The sequence below is a fragment of the Mastomys coucha genome, unplaced genomic scaffold (assembly GCF_008632895.1).
Source record: "Mastomys coucha isolate ucsf_1 unplaced genomic scaffold, UCSF_Mcou_1 pScaffold5, whole genome shotgun sequence".
Classification (NCBI taxonomy): Eukaryota; Metazoa; Chordata; class Mammalia; order Rodentia; family Muridae; genus Mastomys; species Mastomys coucha.
The window spans coordinates 81,943,290-81,969,360 of record NW_022196911.1 but is presented as its reverse complement, the minus strand read 5'-3'; the positions used below and the strand labels follow the sequence as shown (position 1 = coordinate 81,969,360).

General features: G+C 38.2%; 1 protein-coding gene across 5 annotated transcripts in view; it reads left to right on the top strand.

Moving 5' to 3' along the window:
• Positions 1–26,071, top strand: part of Brip1 (BRCA1 interacting protein C-terminal helicase 1) — a 140,867-nt gene that overhangs the window by 32,286 nt on the left and 82,510 nt on the right. For 4 of the 5 annotated variants that reach the window (XM_031351261.1, XM_031351257.1, XM_031351259.1 and 1 more), the window contains exons 7-11: positions 6,317–6,607; positions 11,180–11,401; positions 18,467–18,666; positions 20,282–20,414; positions 24,412–24,566. In XM_031351261.1, the coding sequence (XP_031207121.1) occupies positions 6,317–6,607; positions 11,180–11,401; positions 18,467–18,666; positions 20,282–20,414; positions 24,412–24,566 (1,001 nt within the window). The remainder of the gene's footprint in view (positions 1–6,316; positions 6,608–11,179; positions 11,402–18,466; positions 18,667–20,281; positions 20,415–24,411; positions 24,567–26,071) is intronic. The other variant, XM_031351260.1, reaches the window with a different exon arrangement.

Here is a 26,071-nt window from a genome sequence, read left to right as displayed (position 1 = left end):
GTCAACCACATTGAGTTCTTGGGACCTCCCCCATCCCAATCTCTAGGACTTCCTAGAGATTCCCCACACCCACATCCATGTTTCTGCATGTTTCTGTCATTCTCCTGGTCCTCTGGTCCTCTCTCCTGTATGTTTCTGTATTTTCATTTGGTTAGATTTAAGGCTTTGAACTTGACCTTTATTGTGGATTTTGCAGTGACTTGAAGAATTCCTTTTAATTGTCTTTCTGACAATAGAAAATAGAAAACAAAATACTAGAACACATTTAAAGTTTTCTTAGTTATATTAGGTAATTGATTGATAGTAAAAGTGAGAAGTTTAAAAGCAGTGGTCAAACCTCTATGAAATTATCTTATCTTGACTATCACCTTTTTTTATTCCTGTCTAGAATAAATGTGCTTGGCCAAGTCGGTTGTCAAGGAAATGCTGTTGCTATTCCATTCCCACTGTAAAATATGACAAGTTGTGGACTAAAGCCCCCCTCACCCAAATTAGTCACAGTCCCTTCTAAGCACCTGATAACAGCTGTGGAATCACTATTTTAAAAACTGATTTTCTAGGCTCAGCATAGGTGGTCCATACCTTTAACCGTACTGCTTGTAGGGCAAAGGCAGGAGGATCTCTGAGTTTTAGGCCAACCTGGTCTACACATGGTGACTTCTAGACCAGCCAGGGCTACTCAGTGAAACCATGTCTCAGAAAAAAAACAGACAGACACAAAAAAATCACTCAAGCAAAACCAAACCAAAAATCACTCAGGATTACCCTGGGATTAAAGGCATGCACCACCACTCCACCACTGCCTGGCAGGTTTGTCTTTTTATTCATTGCCTTGAATCAGTTTGGACTCCCCCTGCCTCAGCTTCTGGAGTAAGTGGGACTGTAGCGGTCATAGGCATCCAAGGGCCCCAAGAAAGATGTCTTTTTAAATAGAAATTTTTACATATTAATGAGATTATGTTTTCAGTTATTTTTGCTATTAGTTTATTGTTTTAAAAAAGCCTTTCCTGGGAGTGGAGAAATAGCTCAGCAGTTAAGAGTACTTGTCCTTGCAGGGCATTCAAGTTCAATTCCCAGCACCACATGGCAGCTCATAACCATCTGTAACTCTGGTTCCAGGGGATCAGATGACCTTGGACCTCCCTGGGCAGCAAGCACACATGTGATGCATATACATATATGCAGTAAAACGTTTATACATATAAAATACCACTAAACAAACAAGTGAATAAATATATCCTTTTCTAAGGGGGGCAGGTAGTATGTTCCTAAAATGTCAGCTTTCTACAGGCTGAGGCAAAAGGGTCAAGTTTGGAACCATTTTGGGTTTCAAAAGAGAGAACTCAGAGTTAGCCTGGGCTACAAAGTGAGACCCTGCCTCAAAAAAAAAAAGCCAAAAAACTTTACTCACAGTTGACTCACATGGACTTTTTTTTTTTTAAATATAAGAGCAGTGACCTTATAGCCTTCAAAACCTGAAATATTTATTCTCTAACCCTTGATGAAAAACATTTGCTGGTGAAAAAAAAAGCTTCCTGACTCTATAAAGAGTCCATTAATTGAATAATCCTTCTCTTCCACTCTTTTGTTACACTTATCATGGATCTTCATAGACAATATCTAATTTAAATGTAAGTTTCAATAATTTTTATAGCTGTATACATATAAAATACCACTAAACAAACAAGTGAATAAATATATCCTTTTCTAAGGGGGGCAGATAGTATGTTCCTAAAATGTACAATTAATGTAAAATGTAAAATTAATTCATAATTTACCCTTAGGAATATTTTGTAATTGCATCAGAAAAATAATGCACATAGAACAAACTGGAAACAATTCTGTAATTCATGAATCTGGCATTGATAAACTCTCCCAACTGCCTGGAAGGCAAGTAAAGAGAGAAGCCTTTTTTGTAGATGAGGTTGGGTGGCCCTTGTCATTGTCTTCTACTTGGCTTGTTGGACCCAGGAGTTCTAATGTTTCCTGACTGAATGGGTGGATGGAATGTGATACTGCATGTGAAGTGCCTCATCCAGGGACAGCTTTAATAAGTGGTAGTTATTAATATTGAACCTCTTAGGATATGCATGTGTTACTCACAGCAAGACTGCCACAAATATTAGCCAAAGAGTAGTAAATTATCCTGTGCTTTTGCTTTAAAAAGCTAATCATTTGATTTTTTTGAAGTATCTTTATCATACTTAAGGCACTTTATCATATTTAAATTAGGACTTAAATATTTATCAGACTTTAAAGATGTGTTATTAGGCTATAGTAGTTTGTTTTGGGACACCGAGTCATAGTCCTCCAAGGTAAACGGTTTAGGTTATATTTCCACACTCATTGGTTGCACTATGCAAAGAAATGTGAGCCGCTATCCTTAAGGAAGCTGTAGTGGGACAAAATAGCTGTACATCTGGGAAGTTAGGGAAATGGAGATTACTATTTTCTTTAATTTAGTCTCCTTCATATAGTTTGCTTTTCCTTTTGTGTGTGTGTGTGTGTGTGTGTGTGTGTGTATGAGAGAGAGAGAGAGAGAGAGAGAGAGAGAGAGAGAGAGAGAGAGAGAGAGAGAGAGAGAGAATATGCAAGGCACACATGCATTTTCAGACTGAGTTTCAGTCCAGACTCTTCAGTTTTGCTATGCAGCTGAGGATGCCCATGAACTGCTGATGCTCCTGCCTCCACTCCCCACGTGCTGGATAAATTTGCTTTGTCCATAGCAAATATGCTCCTTTTGTCCACTTTCTCCAAAGACTGTCTAATCCATAGTCTCCTTTTAGAAGCTCTGCAGTACACAGAGTATCAGAGTAACTTGATGAATTCAGTTCAAATATCATGGTAGAATTTGCTTCCCATTTGCTTTGTGATCCTGTTGTTAGATATTTCAGTATATGTGGCACCAACTAATGCTGTTTATTTCCTGCCTCACTGTTGGCAGTGACATTAATTTCTATTTCCTAATTTTCCTTTTCTAAAAATTTGTAGCCTTACTCATTTTATTTTTCAAGTGGTCAGACATACTGTTTTAAAAGAGGTGTGTTGGTAAAGTTTGCAGGGAGCCATGGTACTTAAGCGGCTGATGTTGTAGTGTGCTACACTTGGAACTGTTCCTCACAGCTTTATGCAAGGAACAGTAGACAGACTCAGCAGCTGGCCTTTCTCTCGTAATCAATCTTCTAATCCTTCGCCCTTTAAAGAATTTAGGTATATCCTTATACAATAGGACAAGAGAGGAACTATTATTAAACATGTGGAAATTTTTCTAATAATTCTTGGTTTCTAACTCCCCAAGAACAGTGTTGGCTAAGAATTGAAAGGAATTTTTAAGCAGGTGAGTTCTGTCCTGTCCACAGGTGTTCCCTGGGTTGTCTTTAAATGATACTGCACTTTTGCTGCTGTGGATCATGGGCTTTCTTGTCTTCTGGTGAAGTAAAGACAGTTTCTAGATGTGAAGAGGAAGCCAGTTTTACAGAGCCTGATCGTAACTCATTGACATTTAAAGGCCGTAGAGTTGTCAAGTTTTGGAGAACAGGTGTTTCACCTTCTGGCCTTCAATATACTGGATGAGAGTTTATAGTTTTAAATTTCATTTTTGTAGTGTCCTGATAGAAATCTATAAATTTAAGGAGTATAGGCAAAAGCAACGATTCTATGAAACATAAATCTATTAACAGGAGAATAGGTAATGAGGTTAAGTTATTTTTATTCATCTTATTGATTCAATACTCCCAAGTCCAAAGGTTTCAGAGAATGGCCATAGAGTAGCAGCTTATTCACGGGTCAAGGAGTGTTCTGATCTCCTGTCATTGCTATTATTCAGATCCTATCTTGTGTATTCTTTCAGTGTTGAAAGTTAATAATTTTGGTTCAAGCAGCTTCTTTTGTTATTTGCTAAATACTTATTGAGGAGCTTCCATTCTGCTGTCATGCCACTTTTCCATCTTCAAACATTCTCACAAATCCTTTAAGTAGTAACATTGGGAGTACGTAGGAATAAGATGTGACTGTCTTAATTTCAGTCTTATTTTTTCCTTGCCTAACTCCCCACTGAGAACTGTTTTAAGGTTTCTACCTTGAATTCATAGATACAGAATTATTTCAGATCACTTTAAAGGTTAACAGACAAAACACATTTCATATGAAAATATCCATGGTTTATACTTTTCTGAATTAATAGTGTAAAAATTTTTTTAATCATGAACTTTTGTTAGTAGAGCTGCTACATAACATTTAAAGATGAGATCTGATTTATTAATGCCAAATTCACCCATCTTAACATTTAAAAATATGAATACAAAATAGCAAGTTGTAGAACTATATGGTAGTGTTTGTTTGAAAATATTTATATGAAAAATATGCTCATATGTGAAGGAAATAAATTAAATACAAAGGCATTTGTAGTAGTTGATTTATTATATATATGTCTGTACCTTGTTTTTTGAAAGGGAGTCAGGAAAAAGGTGAACTTAAAAGAAATTAGTAGTAAATATTAAGTGAAATTAATGATGAAAAGTGTTCTCTCAAAAAAGAAGTTTTCTAAGCCTTGAGAGCCATTTTAAGGAATTACCTTTAGGGTTCTGTATAATGCATCCATATAGAACACAATGATTTAATGAGTCCTAAAAGTCTAATAGTCAAGGTAATTCAACAGCATTATAGGAAGAGAGTAAAAAGTCTGAAGGTATGAAAAAGTAAACTAATTCTGTACTTGCAATTACCTTAGTTTCTTAGTATGTTAATTAATTAACATGATCTCTGTAGAAACTAAAAAAGAATTTAGTGCAAATATCATGATATAATTTGCATTCCATTTTCTCTGTGAGTATAAGTTGTTAGATATTGCAACATATGTAATATAAGCCACACGTCAGCTGTTTCCTGCTTCACTGTTGACAAGGGCCCCATTCATAACTCTTCTTTTATCCTTTCAGTGAATAAGTAATTATTCAATATAGAAGGCAGGATATTTGGAACTGGCTATTTAATGTGGCAGCACTCTGTAATGAAATCTGCTGTTACTGGCAACCCGAGAGGGGAATGTAACAATTCCAGCATGACTGTAACTTTATCTGCTTTGACTGAATGTTTATTTGGCACATCAGTGAACCTTTTATCCCAGTGAGTGACAGCTCCAGAAGGGTCACATTTACATCCATTCTATCATGTATTGTAATATTTAATGGTGGACAAGGTTGAGTGAGACGAAGAGTAATTTGAACTTGCTTTTCCACTGAACTGAGGCTAAAAGACAGCTTGATCTCCAGTATTGTGGTGTAACATACTATGACTTATCATTTGTTTATGAAGGCTAATCTTACTGATTACAATTTTTTTAATGCAGTAAGTAGAGTATTTGTTCTACCAAACCGAATATTTCCAGTGTAAATTCTTTGAAACGGTTGCGCTGCTTGCCCTTTTCCTACCCATCATTGTTTGCCTGCATTTCTCTTAAATGAAGCTCCGTCCTGTCTCATCTGGTGGAGGGATGAGAGCTTTGACGGGGGTGTTTATTAAGAGTCTGTAAATTCTCATAGCATTAAACTTGCACAAAAAATGAGGCATGGGCAGAATTTGGAAGCGGGAATTAAAATCAGGTAAATTGAAGACTGTATTCTTGAGGTTCCATTGCTGTATTTAAAGAGACATTTACATGATTTAATTTATGATACTGAATTACTAGTGAGCTTGTCCAGGATGAGCTATTTTGGCAACAGTTTTCTGGTGGGTTTTCATTTCACACATGTAATTGGATTTCAGACGTCCTTGTTCCATGTAAGCAGCCTGTTTTCACTCACTGTAAAATGGTGATATTTTTGCATTTATTTTCTTGCCTTTGCTAGAGAATAATTTTTTTTTTTTTAATTTTTGTAGTGATGCCTAAGATTCAGCTTGTTGTATCTATTCTTTTGTTAACTACCTCTCAAGTGCTTTTTTAAAACATATAGCATATTTGGGCTGTGCTGTGAGAAAAATTGTCAGTTCTATAACGTCACTTGTTCACATGAGACCCAAGATAAATTGATGATTTTTCAATCTGTCATATCATTTAAAAACTATAAAAGAGAAGGGTCAAAATGTACTTCAAACATTTGGGATTGTATGATGTGTCAGAGAGAAAGTAAGTATGGAAACCCTGTTTCTAAGTTCGAGAAGACAGAGAGCTAATTTGCATATGGGGCCTAGTTTCTTCAATGGTGAATTTAGAGACTGTAATGTCTGAAAGCTTCTTGGACCATTGTGATTCGTTCTGAGATGTTACAAAGTTTGCTGTGGTGGCCCAGACAACTTCTGTTTTCTTTCCTCGTTTCAGCCCGATGGCCTTTGTTCCAGGTGCTGTTGTTCAGCTAAACAAGGAAGTACCGAAGAGCCTGTAAACACTGTTAAGAAAGATCACGGGGGACAATCCAAGAGACCTAAAATTTATTTTGGGACACGAACACACAAGCAGATTGCTCAGATTACTAGAGAACTCCGTAAGACAGCTTACTCAGGGGTCCCAATGACTATTCTTTCCAGCAGGGATCATACCTGTGTTCATCCTGAAGTAGTGGGAAACTTCAACAGAAAAGAAAAGTGCATGGAATTGCTGGATGGAAAACATGTGAGTAAAATTACTTTGATTTAAATGGCAAAAAATAAGGCTGAAAAGATTCAAATTTCTTGATACATGGTCTATGTATTTTTTTTATGACCATTAAGTAATATGAAAATCAAATTAATTACTGGCTTTGATTTTTTTTTTTAAATATTTTGCCATAGGAGAATCTTGATAGATTTGGTTTTAAAACGTATAGATATTAATTTCTGTTGTATTCAGATATAAACTTTTCTTCTTTTAAATCCCTCTACCCAAAATAGTTGAACATGGATGATGTTAGATGAAGGGGTAAAGATGTTTTAAGGATCTTAACTAATTAGATCTAATCAGCATATTTTATATATTTAAGTATAGTTTAAACTGAGCAAATTCTGAAAATTTTAATATTGAGATACATGATTATTCTAATTTATAATTCTAATTAGTACATATTTTTTCAAAATAATTATATGAGATTATTAAGTTTAAAACAATGTCACATGTGGTCTTAAGTTTTTGTAGGGAAATTGGTGTGGTATGAATTTAAGATGGGTAGGATGACATAAGACATGCTTTTGTAAATACCATTTTAATTCTGGGCAGTATTATTTTCGGAGTCTACAATTAGTGTAGCTAATGTGCTTAAAAATTAAAGTTGTGAGTATGAGATTATACTCAGAAATATTCAGCGAACCAGTATATAAAGTGAGCAATAGTAGTATATTTTGAAAATTTTTTTTTATCTGTTATTTTATCAGAGTTGGTTCTACATAGAAGACTGTGAGTCAGAGCCCCAAGAGTTTTGTTCCATTGATGGTCACCCCCTACCCTAGGATAGGAATAAATTATGTTTCATCGTTCTTTCTTTCCCAGTGTTTTATTTTAATCGGATGAGAGTTTACTCAGGTGTTTTAGGCCTAGTCAAGACATTGTAACAGCTATTAAGCTTTGTAGTAGAAGAGGCTGTCCAGTATAAGAGGTTCTATGGACAAGCTTGAGTGACTTGTTCAGCATAAGGAAGAGAATATAGACTTAATCAACATCACTGTTGAAAGTCTCTAGTTGTATTGTTGCCACTCAAGTTCTTTCTCATGAGCTGAAGAGTTGTGTGGAATCTCTTCACAGTTTATGTTTTAAAGGTACTCAAGCAAAAGGGTTTTGTGGTGAAACTGCACATACCATGTTTAAATCATTCTTTATGAGTTACTAATGGTTTTGCTAAACTCAGGTGCTGGCAGCCATTGTCATTAAGTCTCTTTTCACTTGTTCTTGACAAATTATGCTTTTGTAGGAAATAAGTTAAAAATATATTGGTGAAAGCAATTAAAAATTTAAGGCAGTCTTTTGTATAATCTAGAATCCTGCATTTGATCTTTATTTTCAAGTTTGAGTCATGTAAAAATAGTAGACTTCAATGTTCAAAATTTTTCATTGGCTCAAAATGAGCGTGTATTTTTTTTTTTTTGAATATTAGTGATGTAAGTAAACAAAGATAGTTGCTTGTGGCTTGCTCTGTCCTAGCTCCGTGTCAAAGCACTCACCTTCTGAATGTACATGAGCATCCTTTTCTTTGTTCCCAAGCCCTCAGAGTAATTTGGTATTGTAATGAGGGCCAATTACAAAGTCACCATAGGTGTCTATGTTTACTATGGCTGATTTACCAAAGCGAAATGATAAATAGATAGCCAACACTGAGCGAAAGGAGTTTAAAGTGTGATAACGCTCCAGCCAGCAGACTCCCTGCTGGGTTCTGTTACAGGGCTAAAAGGGCTGTGCCTTTGGCTTCACTATCAGCCGCACAGAGCTGTCGTTCTAAGAGCCCTTCAAGTGTAAACTTTCTGATTATTTGGCTTGATCTGAACGCACATGTGCTTTTGTTCACTGTTCCTTTTAAAGTGCCTCCATACTAGAAAGATAGGCACCTGTCTGTTAAAATTAATTTTTTGAGAAAAGAAAACTAAAGTTGAGCCAGAAATGCTAATTCTTTTAAAATATAGATCGTCTTATTTTTAAAAAATTCAAATGAAGTAGTTGGAAGGATGGTTCAGAAGTTAAGAGCGCTTGCTGTTCTTTCAGAAGATCAGGGTTCAATTGCTAACACCCACGTGGCAACTCACATATGTCTGTAAATCAACTTTTAGGGAATCAAATACCCTCTGTGGGCACCAGGAATGCGTGTGGTGCACATACATGCATGCAGGCAACACACACCTTAAAATAATGATAAACAAATAAATAAATAAAATCTGGGTATTGTGGTGTATAGCTATAATCCCAGCCCTTGGAGGCTCATGCAAGAGGATTCAAATTTAAGGCTAGCCTGGGCTACATAAGAAGATCCTGCTTTCCCTCATCCCAAAAAGAAAAGAAATAAAGTACATGGATAAAAGAGTCAAAGCTAGCCCAAGACAAGGAGTCCTGTTGTCCAGCTTCCGCTGTACTCTAACCCTTCAAGGAAACCACTGTAAAGCTGTATGTTTGTTTTGCCAGGATATTTACAAAGAAAAATCACTATTTGCTAGAGTATATGTGCATATTTATTCTTTGAGCAAGAACACTTTACACAAACTTAAGCCTACTCTGCTATATACATTCAATGTCTGTTTTTCTCATTATAACATCTTTAGAGAACCTAGCAAATAATCCACTCACTCAAAAGGGTATATCATTTGGTTTGTTAGTTTTGAAACAAGGTCTCATTATATAGCTTTGACTGGCCCGGAACTCATTCTGTAGACCAGGCTGGCCCACTCAAAGATTCATTTGCTTCTGCCTCCTGAGTGCAGAGATTAAAGGCATGTACTATTATTCCCAGCCTTGCAAGGGTTTATCTTTTGTATAAATTTACTTACCATGTGTGCTATTGGTCATAGAAAATGAGTTTAGTTACAGATGTTTTTGTTTTGGCTTGGTTTTTTGGGTTTGTTTTGTTTTGTTTGCTATTAAATTCTGCGCTGTATAGTCACATTGATGATAAAAATTAGAATTTTGAGGTTTTGGCAAATTGCCCGTAATTCAAAGCTTAAACCTTTGTTAAATTTTTTGTGATGTGACTGTTAGTTTCATACATTTTATTCATTCACCCAATTAAGTTAGTTATGTTAGGTGGAAAATATTGCTGTGGCGCTCCGGTACACCTGCTACCTTACTGCCTCAGGCTCTCAGGTGCTTGAATTACAGATGGCGGCCACCATGCTGGGCTGATTTTACACATCTTTTCTTCCTTTTTAAAATGTATGCATATGTGATGAGCCTGCATGCACACTACATGGAGGCCAGAAAAGGGCATCAGGTGCCCTGGAACAAGAGTTAAGGTAGTTGTGAGTTGCCATGTGTGCTGTGAACCAAACCCAGGTCTTCTGCAAGAACAGTAAGTGCTTTTAACCACTGAAGCATCTTTCTTGCCCTCATTTTTATACAGTTTATGTTAAATATATGACTTTCATACTTAGGGTGAGTTATTAAAATTTTAATTTTTTACTAATACAATAATTGTTTTACTTCTGATAACATAATAACAAAGACATTAATAGATATCAAAAATAGGGATTATCATTGGACATCTTGACTGTTCATACAAGGACTGGAGATTGTGACTCAGTGGTTGAGTGCTTATCTAGGATGCGCAAGGCCCTAGACTCAATATCCAGTACCACACAAACAAGACTAGCCCTTCAAAGAAATGCTGTACCTTAATAGAAGCTATAAAAAGTATAAATTAAAACAGATTTTTTCCTACCTTTAAAATAGGGAAAGATGGGGGCTGAATAATATAATTTTGAATCTTGGGGATACTTACTCTTATATTTTATGAACTTTATTGTAATTATCCTTCTTTATTTTTCTCTCAAGATAGTCTTCCTTCTTCCCTTTTCCCCTCCTCTCCCTTTCTGTTTCCTTATTTCCCATATGCCATAAGGCTTCTTAAATTTGAAAAGGGACAAGAGAGTGAACAGAATTTTTCTCCTTATTCTCTTCACCTAGTTCTGTTTGTTTGTTTGTTTGTTTGTTTGTTGTTTTTCCAGACAGGGTTTCTCTGTGTAGTCCTGGCTGTCCTAGAACTCACTCAGTAGACCAGGCTGGCCTTGAATTTACAGAGGTCTACCTGCCTCTGCCTTCTGAGTGCTGGGATTAAAGGCATGCTATACCAACACCCAGCATTCTAATTCTATTCTAAAAACAACAAGAGATGCCATTGCTCTGTTCATCCTTTCAGAAATGTTATGGCTAATGTCATGGCTATATCAAACAATTTAAGAATATTTTTCTCAAGTTCATTTTGTATTTATGTTCTCTCTCGTTCTGAGACAATTACTATAATTTCTTTAAATAGTTTTGAATATAGCCTGTAATTCCAGCTCCACGAGACAGGAGGATCACTTTAGCCCAGGAGTTTAAGGTCAATATGGGCAACATAGTGAAATCCCTGTGTTTTGGCAGGAAGATGTGATTGTGAATATAAATATGGAAGTATTTACTTTTCCTAGAAAGTATTAGCTTTTGGTTTTAGTAATTTTTTTTTTAAGTTCCAAGATAATCTTACTTTATTCCTTCAATTCCAAAGTTGGTTCACATATCACTTATGTCTGTTTTCAGGGGAAATCCTGCTATTTCTATCATGGTGTTCATAAAATTAGTAATCAGCAGACATTGCAGTGTCTTCAGGGGATGTCCAAAGCCTGGGACATAGAAGAACTGGTCAGCCTCGGGAGGAAACTGAAAGCTTGTCCCTACTATACAGCTCGGGAACTGATAGATGACGCTGAAATCGTTTTTTGTCCCTACAACTACCTTTTAGACGCACAAATAAGGGAAACTGTAAGTATATATAGAAATTAGAGCTTCCTGTTTACTGAGATAAGTGATGAATGGAAAAGCTTCTAGATGTTTTATGTCTTTCTTCCCCTTTATATTGAGTGTAGTACATAAACAGAATACCAAAAACATGTTCAAAGGTGAATTAGAGGTGACTTTTAACCCAGGCTTGACTAAGTCACATTGGGCTAGAGGAATCTTGGTTGTGCTGGGCTTTGTGACGTTTAGTGGCATCCCTGGTTTTGTCTCTGAGATGCCAATAGAATCCTCACAGTTGTTGCCATCAGATATCTCTAGATACTGCCACATGTCCCCTGTGGAGCAAAATTGTTCCCCATATAAGACCATTATATAACCACTCACGACGTTAAGAGTTGTTTGTTTGTTTGTGTTTGTTTGTTTCATTTTTGAGACAAAGTTTCTCTATGTAGTCCTGGCTGTCCTGGAACTCACTCTATAGACCAGGTTGGGCTCAAACTCAGAAATCTGCCTGCCTCTGTCCCCGAGTACTGGGATCAAAGGCATGTGCCACTACCACATGGCATTTCTCTGGGGGGAGGGATAGCTATCTTCAAGAGCTTTTATATGTACTATGAAAGTTGTGCATTGTGAAGTTTTTTAGTAATGAACTTTAAGTTTTATTTGTTTGCCTGATTTTTTTTTTGTTGTTGTTGTTTTGTTTTTGTTTTTCAAGACAAGGTTTCTCTGTGTAGCCCTGGCTGTCCTGGGTGCCTGATTCTTATTATAATTACTATAGCCTAAGACAAGAGTAAACAGTTAGGTGTAGCCAGTTACTGCTTTCTTTGGGTGTGACTGTACAGTTCATGTTAGCTTTCTGTTCTCTTTTTCTGTTCCAGGCTTGTTTTGTTTTGTTTTACCCTTGGGACAGGATTTTTCTTATAGCCCAGTAAATTAGGCTTGAACTTGTTATGTAGCTGAGGGTGACCTTGAGCTCCTGATCATCCTGCCTCTATTGTCCAAGTGCCAGGCTTGCAGGTGCTTGCTGCCACAATCAGGTCTTGCAGTTCTAGCAATCCAGCTCAGGGCTTCATCCATGTTAGGCAAGTACTCTACCAGCTGAATCAGAACTGCAGCTCAAGTTTTTAAAGTTCAGAATTAATAGGCACTTAAATTTTTTGATATTTCATTTAATTTTTTATTTTGTGTGTATTGGTTTGCCTGAATGTATGTCTGCCTGTATAACACATGTGTGAGGTGCCCACGGTCCAGAAGAGAGTGTTAGATACCCCCCACGCACCCCCACTCCCCATCCCCATGAACTTAAGTTACAGACAGATTTGAGCCCTTCATATGGGTGTTGGGAATTGAATGCAGATCCTCTGGAAGACCAGCAAGAGCTCTTATCCACAGAGCCACCTCTCCAGCCTCAGTCAGGCATTTTATTTGCTACCATATCACTAACCTCTGCTACTGTACCTTTTATTGGTTAGCTCGTGTTTTTATTCACTTTACATCCCGCTCACTGCAGCCCTCCTACTCAACTCCTCCTCTTCTCCTCTGAGCAGGTGCCCCACCCAGGTATCCCCCCATGCTGGCACATCAAGTCTCTGCAAGGCTAGGCACATCCTAATGAGGCCAGACAAGGCAGCCCAGTTAGCAGAACATATCCCACAGACAGGCAGCAGGTTTTGGATAGCCCCTGCTCCAGTCATTCTGCACCCACATGAACACCAAGCTGCATATCTGCTATGTATATGCCGGGAGGCCTAGATCCATCCTGTGTATGTTCTTTGGTTGGTGGTTCAGTCTCTGGGAGCCCTAAAGGTCCAGGTTAGCTGATTCTGTTGGTGTTCCTGTGGAGTTCCTATCCCCTTTTGGACCCTCAATCCTTCCTTCTAGTCTTCCATAGAGTCCTGAAGCTCCATCCACTGTTTGGCTTTAGGTATCTACATCTCTCTGAGTCAGATGCTGGGTGGAGAGTCTCAGAGGACAGCCATGCTACACTCCTGTCTGCAAGCGTAACAGAGTATCATTAATAATGCCAAGGGTTGGTGCTTGCCTATGTGATGGATCTCAAGTTGGGCCTGTTATTGGTTGGCCATCTCTATTGTCCCTCCCCACACCTGATCCTGAACACCTCCCTCATTCCCTTCCCCACTCTCTCTCCCACCTAGTTCCCTCCTTCCATCTGTTCCTTATGACTATTTTTTATTTATTTTTTGATTGTAGAACATTATTTTAATATTTCAACTGTTAATATTCAACAGACAGAATAATTATTTTAAGATATATTTTGTTGTTATATCTGCCTTTTCATTTCTGATTTTATTAATTTGGATACTGTCTCTGTGCCCTCTGGTTAGTCTGGCTAAGGGTTTATCTATCTTGTTGATTTTCTCAAAGAACCAGCTCCTGGTTTTGTTGATTCTTCATATAGTTCTTTTTGTTTCTATTTGGTTGATTTCAGGCCTGAGTTTGATCATTTCCTGCCATCTACTCCTCTTGGGTGTATTTGCTTCTTTTTGTTCTAGAGCTTTCAGGTGTGCTATTAAGCTGCTAGTGTAAGCTCTCTCCAGTTTCTTTTTGGAGGCACTCAGAGCTATGAGTTTTCTTCTTACCACTGCTTTCATTGTGTCCCATAAGTTTTCATTAAATTCTAAAAAGCCTTTAATTTCTTTCTTTATTTCTTCCTTGACCAAGTTATCATTGAGTAGAGAGAGCGTTGTTCAGCTTCCAGGTGTATGTGTGCTTTCTGTTGTTTTGTGGTATTTAACACCAGCCGTAATCCATAGTGATCTGATAGGATGCATGGGATTATTTTGATCTTCTTGTATCTGTTGATGCCTGTTTTGTGACCAGTTATACGGTCAGTTTTGGAGAAGGTACCATAAGGTGCTGAGAATAAGGTATATCCTTTTGTTCTAGGATGAAATGTTCTATAGAGACCTGTTAAATCCATTTGGTCCATAACTTCTGTTAATTTCACTGTGTCTCTGTTTAGTTTCTGTTTCCATGATCTGTCCATTGCTGAGAGTGGGGTGTTAAAGTCCCCCACTATTACTGTGTCGGGTGCGATGTGTGCTCTGAGCTTTAGTAAAGTTTCCTTTATAAATGTGGGTGCCCTTGTATTTGGAGCATAGATGTTCAGAATTGAGAGTTCATCTTGGTAGATTTTTTCCTTTGACCAGTATGAAGTGTCTTTCCTTATCTTTTTTGATAACTTTTGGTTGAAAGTTGATTTTATTCAATATTAGAATGGCTACTCTAGCTTATTTCTTGGGACCATTTGCTTGGAAAATTGTTTTCCAGCCTTTTACTCTGTCTTTGTCACTGAGGTGGGTTTCCTGTATGCAACAAAATGCTGGGTCCTGTTTACATATCCAGTCTGTAAGTCTATGTCTTTTTTGGGGAATTGAGTCCATTGATGTTAAGAGATATTAAGGAAAAGTGATTGTTTTCCTGTTATTTTTGTTGTTAGAGGTGGAATTATGTTTGTGTGGCTACCTTCTTTTGGGTTTGTTGAAAGATTACTTTCTTGCTTTTTCTATGGTATAGTTTCCCTCCTTGTGTTGGTGTTTTCCATCTGTTATCCTTTGTAGGGCTGGATTTATGGAATGATATTGTGTAAATTTGGTTTTGTCATGGAATATCTTGGTTTCTCCATTTATAGTAACTGAGAGTTTTGCTAGGTATAATAGCCTGGGCTGGCATTTGTGTTCTCTTAGGGTCTGTATGACATCTGCCCAGGATCTTCTAGCTTTCATAGTCTCTGGTGAGAAGTCTGGTGTAATTCTGATAGGCCTGCCTTTATATGTTACTTGACCTTTTTCCTTTACTACTTTTAATGTTCTTTCTTTCTTTAGTGCATTTGGTGTTTTGATTATTATGTGATGGGAGGAATTTCTTTTCTGGTCGAGTCTATTTGGAGTTCTGTAGGCTTCTTGTATGTTCATGGGCATCTCTTTATTTAGGTTAGGGAAGTTTTCTTCTATAATTTTGTTGAAGATATTTACTGGCCCATTACATTGGGAGTCTTCACTCTCTTTTATACCTATTTTCCTTAGGTTTCATCTTCTCATTGTGTCCTGAATTTCCTGGATGTTTTGGGTTAGGAGCTTTCTGCTTTTTGCGTTTTCTTTGACTCTTGTGTCAGTGTTTTCTATGGTATCTTCTGCACCTGAGATTCTCTATTCTATCTCTTGTATTCTGTTGGTGATGCTTGCATCTATGACTCCTGATCTCTTTCCTAGGTTATCTAACTCCAGAGTTGTCTCCTTTTGTAATTTCTTTATTGTTTCTACTTCCATTTTTAGATCTTCCATGTTTTTGTTCATTTCCTTTGCCTGTTCAATTATGTTTTCCTGCAATTCTTTAAGGAATTTTATGTTTCCTCTTTAAGGGCTTTCAACCTGTTTACCTGTGTTCTCCTGTATTTCTTTAAGGGAGTATTTATGTCCTTCTTAAAGTCCTCTATCACCATCATGAGATGTGATTTTTAGATCTGAATCTTGCTTTTCCCATGTGATGGTGTATCCAGGACTTGCTATGGTGGGAGAATTGGATTCTGATGATGCCAAGTAACCTTGGTTTCTGTTACTTATGTTCTTACACTTGCCTCCTGCCATCTGATTATCTCTAGTGCTCCATGACCTCTATATATCTGACTGGAGTCTGTCCTTTTGTGATCCTGGTTGTGTCAGAACTCCTCAGAGTTCAGGTGATTCTGGGATCCTGTGATCCTGAGATCCTGGGTGTGTTGGAGCTCCTGGGAGTCAATCTACCTCTGGGATCCTGAGATCCTGGTGTGACCAAGCTCCTAGGATTCTGGGATCCTCTAATCCTGGGCATGTTAGAGTGCCTGGGAGTGGAGTTTCCTCTGAGTGTTGTGGGACTGGCTGAGGAGGTCATGCCCAAGGTCTGCTCAGGGCACTAGCCCAGACTGGAAGGCGACTATTTTTTAAAGATTTGTTTATTTACTTATTATATGTATAGTGTTCTGCATACATCTATACCTACACGCCAAAAGAGGGCATCAGATCTCTTTACAGATGGTTGTGAGCCACCATGTGGGTGCTGAGAATTGAACTCAGTGCCTCTAGAAGAGCATTCAATGCTCTTAACTGTTGGGCTGTCTCTGGAGCCCCCTTATGACTGTTTTATCCCCTGTTGTAAGTGAGATTCAAACATCCTCACTTGTGCCTTCCTTCTTGTTTAACTTCTTAGTGTCTGTGGAGTGTAGCATGGGCATCCTGTATTTAATGGCTTATATCTATTTATAAGTGAGTATATATCATGCTTGGGCTAGGTTACCTCACTCACTCAGGATGATATTCTCAAGTTCCATCCATTTGCCTGTACAATTCATGATGCCTTTGTTTTTAGTAGCTGAATAGTATTCCATTATGTAGATGTGCCCCATTTTCTTTGTTCATTCTTCAATTGAGGGACATCTAGGTTGTTTCCAGTTTCTGGCTATTATGAATAAAGTTGAGCAAGTGTCTTTGTGGGATGGTGGAACACCTTTTGGGGATATATCCAGTTGTGGTGTAGATATAAGAATCTTAGTGAGGGTAGTCTTTTTTGTTGTTGTTGTTGTTTTGTTTTTTGAGACAGGGTTTCTCTGTGTAGCCCTGGCTGACCTGGAACTCACTCTGTAGACCAGGCTGGCCTCAAACTCAGAAATCCGCCTGCCTCTGCCTCCTAAGTGCTGGAATTAAAGGCGTGTGCCACCACCACCCTGTTGAGGGTAGTTTTCATATTACTTTATTCTATCATTTCCTTACTTGAAAATTGATTTCTTCCTTTGATCTGGGATAGGATCCATATTTAAGATTCATTTTCAAGATGCTCAATAGTCTGGCATAGGACTGCCCTTTCAGCCCTCACTAAAACTCCCATCTGAAGGCCTTGAATACCCCTGAGAGTCTCCCAGAGATTCCTGTGTCTCTGATTGCATTTGCTGAAGTTATCTACCTTGCCCCTGTCCTACTGGAATTTCTGTTTTTCTGTAGTTCTTTTTCTGTCACTCTGTCAGATCTATGTTTTTACTTTCTCAAAATAATTTATTGGTGATTAATAGAATTTTCATGTTTTATTATTCAGGATTCTCAATTGCAAGTTACACAAACCCAGCTTGAAAAGAGTTTTAAAACAATTCGCTTTCTCTTTACTATGTTGGCTTTCTTCTCAGGAAGTCCTTTTCTTGTGGGATCAAGAACAACCACAAGCAATTAGCTAATCTGGAGAAAAGAACATGAGCTTGCTTCAATCCCACCAGTCACTCTGCTTGGCCCAGCTTAGATGGCATATTCATTACTGTATTTGATCTGGTCTCTGACCACAGAGGATTGGAACATTTTAGCTGATGAGCCTGGTTATGAGCTTTATTTTACCTTTAGTGTAGGAAACATGATGTCACTTGATTTACAGATTAGTAATTTTCCGGGTCCATGCTGGAAAAGAAGTGTTCAAAATGAAGGATCATAGGGCCGGCAGAAGTGAGACAGACATGTATATTGTTTTAGAATTATTAAGTCTACATTTTTGTTTCTCTTCTAACAATTTTCTATTCAGGGATATGGATATATCCTCATTTGTTAAAGTCCTTACATAACAAGCGTAAAACCTTGTGCTTAGTCATGACGCCACACACACACACACACACACACACACACACACACACGCACACACACACACAAACACACATGCGTGTGCATGCACATACACACACAAACACACATGCATGTGCGCGCACACACACACACACACACACACACACACACACACAGTTTTTGGTAATCGTTACATTTTGTACTGAAATTTTCCTTTTCGTATAGTTGTATACCATTTGTTTAGCCAGTGGTTCCTTGATCCATACTCAGTTGAAAGGTACATTTTCATTGAGAGATTGGTTGCCAAGTGTCTTAAAATGAAAAGTGGAGGGCTCTGTGGGTGTTAGTGTTTCTGAAGTTTTTAAGACTTGAGTGTCAACTCCGTAATAGAAAGTATACAAGCAATATTGACTTATATTGTGAATTTTTATGAAATCTTTTACCTATTAAATCCACTTTATCAAATGTTTTAATAGAAAATTATTTTATCTTACAGATGGATATAAAGCTAAAAGAACAAGTTGTCATTTTAGATGAAGCTCATAACATTGAAGACTGTGCTCGGGAATCGGCAAGCTACAGTGTAACAGAAGTTCAGCTTAGGTTTGCTCGGGATGAGCTAGATAGTTTGATCAACAGTAATATAAGGAAGAAAAGCCACGAGCCCCTACGAGATGTATGCTATAACCTCATCAAGTAAGAATTTTTGTCTGTCAGTGTGTTCATATTGCCTTTTTGTATTAAAAGCTTGTTTTATAATGTCAGGGTATTTTGAAATTAGTAAATTCAAGGATGCTGAAGAGGTGACTCGGAAGCTCAGAACTCCTCATACTTGTGCAAGGCAACACTTCAGCCACTAGGCTATCCCTCCCCCAACTTATTCCTTGTATTCATATGCAGTTGCAGCCCAGTCTGAGAGCTATGGGTTGAGAATTGTCCTCAGTACTGCTGAAGCCTAAGTCTGGGCCTTTAGTCCTGACCTCGCCCTGCAGTGTGAGTCTCATAAACAGTTATTTTTATATCTGTTAATATATCTAATTTATTTTAACTTTAAATCCAGAATAAAATTCCTCTCTTTGCTTTATCTACTGTCTCCTCACTCTCTACATTCAGTCTTTCTCATCTAAACAAACAGCCTGTCAGCTCCTCAAGTCAAATACCAAGTATTGTCTTCGATCACTGTTTCACCTCATCCTCCAGTTAGTCACTTGAGTCCTACAGGTGCCACTTGGACAGTGTGCCCCAAGTCACCTGTGTCATGGTCTCAGTGTTACTGACAGCTTCCTCATATGACTCTGCTTTCGTTCTTTTCTTTCTCTCCTAAGCCATTCTGCTTGGGAAGTCTGAATCGTCCTTTAAACACTTAAAATACTCATTTTCTTATTTCAAACTTTATTTCAACCTTTGGATAAATCCCAAATTCCTGATCCTTGTGCTGACCAGTCTGTTTCCAGTTTACTTCTGTAACATTGTTTGTACCATTATCTCTATTGCCCATTGTGATTGCCACACTGGCTTTCTTCAGGCCCTCAGAGGAGCAAAACTTGTTAACTTTGTACCAGCTATTCTTTCTGTTTTCAAACATTTTTTTTAATCCCCTCTGGGACTGGCCACTTTTCTGCATTCAGTTGTTAGAAAATCAGTTCTAGGAGAATCTCACAGACATTAAGATTACAGTAACCACCAAGTTGTGATTAGCTTTATTTTCATGTGACAGTACTCCTCACTGTGTGCTGGAGCCTGACCCTACAGCCTCCTGGGCCATGCAAGCTCTCTGTCCCAGGCTCTGTCTTTTGCCCTGATATTTCCTTTCTTACGTTTTTGTTTGTCTTTCTGACTCCTTTTAATAGACTTGGATTTCCACAGGAGTAAGGACTTTGCTTGCTTTGTGTAGTGTCGTCATTTTTACTCAGATCTTTGCTATAAAATGACATTCAAGCTTTTATTAAGTGAGTCTGCATATCAATATATATGTATTTTCAGTTAATTCTTTTGTTGTAAATATGCACTGTAAATATTTGTTTTGCATTTATGTGATTTGATATAAATACCTCATACCTGTGATACTTAGTAAAGCAGTGCAAATCCACAAAACACTTGTATCTTTAATAAAAACTTACTTCTACCTACGTCAATGCTTATTTTACAGTTTGAAATGCACATTTTTGGATATGTGTTCATCCATGCTTATGTCCTAACGACGTCAATGGATGCATACAGATCCATGTATGAATAACAATTTTCCACTTCTGGTAAAACAGTACATCTAAGGATAACATTGGTTAATTGAATTGTTTTGTTTTAATTCTAGTTGGTTAGAAACAAATTCTAAGCATCTTGTAGAAAGGGGTTATGAATCATCTTGTAAAATATGGAGTGGAAGTGAGATGCTCTTAAACTTATACAGAATGGGCATCACCACTGCTACTTTTCCAGCTTTGCAGGTAAGATGCTTTTTCCCTGTTTCCCTACCCATGACATTTATTTAGCCAACTAGGTATCATTTAGGAGTGAGAAAAACCATAGCACATCCAATAAAAAGTCTAGAATTTTAAAAACTAATAGTTTAAAAAATGTTTTAAATTTTTCTTATCTAAATCTAATAATTTTTATGTGATGGCACAAATATATCATTTAGTTTGAACAAAGTAAGACTTTAAAGGAGTTATTCCTTTATTCACAGCTAAAAGGAACCAATATTGTAGGACCATGAAAGGCAGCCTGGTCCCTGGTCGAGCACAGTAGGTGTTTTGCCACACTCCTGGCACAGGAGGCCACATCTCTCCATTGGTTTGTGGCCATCAGTCACGTAAGGGCAACGCCCCAAGCCCCTCCACTGTTAGAGGAGGTAGAGGATGTAGCCTCAAGACAGATCTCCATTTTAATGAGATACCTAAAGGCCTGGAGGCTTAGCCAATGCACTCCCCTTCCCAGACACTCCTCCCTGCAAAAGGTATTTAACCTCAGGCTGGCCCTGAGAAAGCGGGGTATGGTTTTACTCATAGCCACTCCTCCATGACAATAAATGCCTTAAAACCGTGGACTGTCTCTGTTCATGGGGATCCACTGTGAGGAGCAATGGAACAGGCCTTCACCTAAAGAGCTGGCCACCTAATCTCCTGCAGAAGGCCTCTCACCGCTCCCAGGCCAAGCCGCCCACCAAACAAGCCAAGGCTCTCCTCGCAGAAGGACCCAGCCGGAGCTCTCCCCTTTTTTCCTCCTTGGCCCGGGGCTACATCCTGGCCCCCCCCCCCCCCCCCCCCCCCCCCCCCCCCCCCCCCCCGGATCCCCTGTTCTGTTCTCAGCTCTTCCGCAGCCGCATCTGGGTGTCCAAGATCCTGAGAACAGGACAGCCTGGCCTCCCTGCAGGCCTGGGGCCCTGAGCCAGCTCCAGCAGTACCCCGGGGGGCCTCAGACTGTGCTCCCCTACCCCTGGAGTGGTGTCCAGCAGCACCACCCGGGCAGTCAAAACTTCCCTTGTCCCACTCCCAGACGGCCCAAGCCCTGAGCAGACATTGGACTACAAACCTTACACAATATTTTTAGTGTATAAGTGTTTTGTGTCAATTATAGTACTTGAAATTTCAGAAAATAGAAAGTGCATACTTTGTATACTAAAACAGAAATTGGAAGTTAGTGGAGAGGTGGTTAGACCTTTAGGAACCTCATTGTGAGTATGTATATTAGCATATAATACACACACACACACACACACACACAAGCATATTAGCATATTCTGCTAATATGGAGAGGTTTCATACTTTTATCATAGTCTTGAATCTATATGCCCTTTAGCAGGTAGGGATAAGAATATTTTGTTCTTTTTTGTTCCTATTTAGTTATTTAAACTAAGGTACTTTTTTTTTTTTTTTTAAGAGCAGTTTTAAATATAGAGAAAATTTGAATGGAAAGCTCAGAATTCTCATTATTATTTTTCATCCTAACCACCCCCCCACACTAGTTTTGCCTGTTGAGAATAGTCATAGAATACACTTCTTACAGTTCATGAATCGGCATTAGTGTGTTCCCAACAGCTTAGTCCCCGTGTTGTATAGTTAAACTAGGATTTGCCTAGTCACCCACCATTAAAGCATTATACATAATAGATTTGCTGTCCTAAAACATCCTCTATATTATATTTCTTCATGCCTCCTGTACCCTTTGGCACTCCTAAAACCTAGACAAGCACTCATCTTCTTGCTGATTCTATAGTTTTGTCTTTTCTAGAATGCCTTGTCATTGCAATCATACTATATATAAGTCTTTCCTGTAGCAATATTTGGTTAAGTTTCTTGCATGTAGTGTGGGTGTGTGTATGTGTGTCCGTCCTGTTTCCCCAATTTTACAGTCTTTCCACATACCCATTGTCTTCTACAATGATCTGAGTTAGGTGCAGGACTTATTTTGTAGATATATCCTTTGGGATTGGGCTCCATAGCTCTGCATTTTGACTCGTGGTTTTCTGTGATGATCTCTGACTGTTACAAAGAGAAGTTTTCTTGGTGTGGGGTAAGGTCTACAATTAATGGGCTAACCCAGAAGAGGGATTTCAAGGAGGATTCTTTTTTGTTATTTAAGATTTATTTATTTATTTATTTATTTATTTATTTTGGTTTTTTTAAGACAGGGTTTCTCTGTGTAGCTCTGGCTGTCCTGGAACTTACTCTGTAGACCAGGCTAGCCTCGAACTCAGAAATCTGCCTGCCTCTGCCTCCCAAGTGCTGGGATTAAAGGCGTGCACCACCACTGCCCGGCTATTTAAGATTTATTAAGAGTACACATGGTGGGACTAATGGCTCCAGCAGCATATGTATAGCAGAGGGTGGCCAAATTGGACATCAATGGGAGGACAGGCCCTTGGTCCTGTGAAGGTTCTATGCCCCAGTGTAGGGGAATGCCAGGGCCAGTAAGCAGAAGAGTATGGGGGGGGGAGGGCAGAGGGGAATAGGGGTTTGTTTTTGTTTTTATTTTTTTATTTTTTTTTTCCTTTTTCTTGAAGGGGAAACTGGGAAAGGAGATATCATATGACATGTAAATAAAGAAAATATCTTTATTTAAATAAAGATAGATAAAAAATAAAAAAAGATACTCTGAACTGAAAAAAAAGATTTATTTATTTTTATTATGTATATGAGTATTTACCTGCATATATATAAGTGTACCATGTGCATACCTGGTGCCCATGGAGGTGAGAAGAAGGCTTCAGATCCCCCTGAAACTGGAGTTATAGACAGTTGTGAACTGCCACATGAGTGTTGGGAACTGAACCTGAGTCCTCTATAAGAACAGCCAGTGCTCTAACCACTGAGCAGACGTTCCAGCCTTGGTCCTTTTCTTTTCTTTTCTTTCTTTTTTTAAAAGACTTAATAGTATTGTATATGTTTTGGTTTTTATTTTTGGAGCTAAGGTCTGTCTTCTGTATTATAGTCTGGCCTTAAACTTGCTAGATACCCCGACTAACCTAAACTCTCTAGCTTTCTGCCTTCACTTTCTAGGTGCTAGGAGAGCAAGCATGTGCTATCACGTGTGGTTTGTGTGTGTTTTATTTTATATCTTCTTCATTTCATTCATCACTAATCATATTCTTACTTTTCCTCATGGAAAGACTTGTAGGTTGAGGGATTTTTGGGTCACCGATAGCAGCCTATGCTTACTCTTCAATGCACCTGCTCTTAGTTTTCTTTTCTTTTTTATTGTTTTTCTAAACTATTTAAATTTTACTTATGAGGCCTGGGGTGTGACTCATTAGAGTACCTGCCTAGTAGTCTTTTTGTTGTTGTTTAGTTTTGTTTTTTGTGACAGTTCCTCTGTGTAGTCTTGACTGTAAACCAGGCTGGCTTCAAACTCAGAGATCCACCTGCCTCTGTCTCCCGGGTGCTGGGATTCAAGGCTCCTGATACCATGCCCTGTCCTTACTACTATTCTTGAAGACCTGGATTCATCTACAAAAACAATAGCAAGAAAAATGAATATTAGTAAAATATGTTCGTCATATGATAGCCTCATTACCAGAGTTATTTCCTATATATAATTCAGGCATTTAGGGGAAAAAAAAACTTAATTCAAATCCATTGGTACTTTTAAAATTTAGTTCACTCCTTCGGAAAGGTACTCAATAGCACACTAGCTGCCTGAAGAAGTTATCCTCCTAAATGTCTTTATTAAAGTGTCCGGCTCAGAGGAATATTTGCTGACATGGAAATCCAAACTCCATTGCTGGGCTTGGTAGGTCTGCTATAGAATGCCTAGTGTGCAGAAAGCCCTGGAGTCCCATCCTGACTGCTATCATAGTTAAAGAGGCCAGAGCAGAAATGCAAAGTGACTTGAGTTTTTGTGTTCATGAATACCTGCTTCATTTTGGTTTGTATTAATACTTTGCAAAGGATCTTTCTTCTTTCACCTCTCTACCCCCTTTATGAATAATACAGTAATTTCTTACAGAGACATCTCTCAGCCGTTCTTCAAAAAGAAGAAAAAGCCATATCAATCCACGGTAAAGAGGAGGCAATACAAATACCTATTATTAGTGCATCAACTCAAATCATGCTCAAAGGACTCTTTATGGTGCTTGACTATCTCTTTAGAGAAAATAGCAGGTAAGCCTGTTTTGTTGGGATGTTGTTGTTCTTGTTATTGTGTTTTCTTTTCAGCCTTTGGTCAGTAAGATGGCTCAGCAGGTAAAGGTGCTTTTTATATAAGCCCACAACCAGAGTTCCATCCCCAGAGTTACATAAAAGTGGAAGGAGAGAACCAGTTTTACAGGCTATCTTCTGACCACCATATGCATACTGTAATATATGTGAACAAAATAAAATGAATGAAAAATTTAAAAATCAGCCAGATGAGTATTTTTTAGCTTAGTGAGGAAATCTTAAATGTTACATACAGTTATATAGATGTATAGTTTGTTATTGACAGAGACTCAGAACAATTGACATGTGTCTTTTTCTCATTGATGAAAATAAATATTGAAATCAGTAAGTGTACTTAATTAACTCTTCTTTAACTTGTAGTCCTCCAGTGCTAAGTTTAAGCAGTTTCAGTTCCTTTTAAGTATAATTAGGATCTGTGTTTACCAGTATTCAAAAGTCCTTGTGTGTTTTGCTTATCTTTTTTAAGACAGGATTTATGTATCCCAGGCTGACTTCAAACTCATTATACAGCAGAGGATGATCTTGAACTCCTGATTATCCTGCCTTCGTCTCCCCAGTGCTGGGATTACAGGCCTCTGTCACTGTGCCAACCTATCTCTTCAAAGTTATAGTTCTGCCAGCTTTCAGGATTTTTGAGTGTTTTAAAAATTTAATTATCATGTGAAATATACATGAACCTTCTTAACCAGTGTCATAGACACCCCTGCATTTGCAGTCATCATTGCCATTGGAAACAAGGATTTTACATGTATAAGCAGTTGCGCCCCCATGTTACTGTTGTCTCTTTGTGACTTACTTCGTTTGGTATAATTTATCAGAGCTCATCTATGTAGAGCATATACCAAACTTCATTCCTTTTTTATGTGTGAATAATATTCTACTACACAAATATGCTACATTTTTGTTAGTCTTTTCTTGGTTAGCTATTTAGGTTTTCTGCCTACTACTTATAATACTGCTGTGACGATTTGTATCCAGATAGCTGTTTGAGTCTGCTTTCATTTCCTCTGGATGGACACATTTTACCTGGTAGAGGAGCTAAAGCTCATGTGACAGTTCCATTTAACTTTGAGGAATGCCTTGGTGTTTTGCACAGCAGTTAGACCGCTTGACCTTTCCTTTAGCGGTGTCTAAGGTTCTGACTCTCCATGTCCTTGCTCATGCATTCTTTTGTTCTGGGCATTTTTAAAAAAAATAATAGCCATCCTATTGGATATCAAGTGATTCCTCTGAATGGTTTTGATGTGTACTTTCTGATGACTATCAATCCTGTAACCTTTTTGTGTATCTGTTAGTCAGTAGGTAAGCCTTCTTTGTAAAAATAATCTACTTAAAGTCAGTAGTTGGTTTTTGACTTGCATTTTTTTTTTTTTTTAAAAACTGTAGACCACGCTGGCCTTGAACTCAGAAATCCACCTAGCTCTGCCTCCCAAGTGCTAGGATTAAAG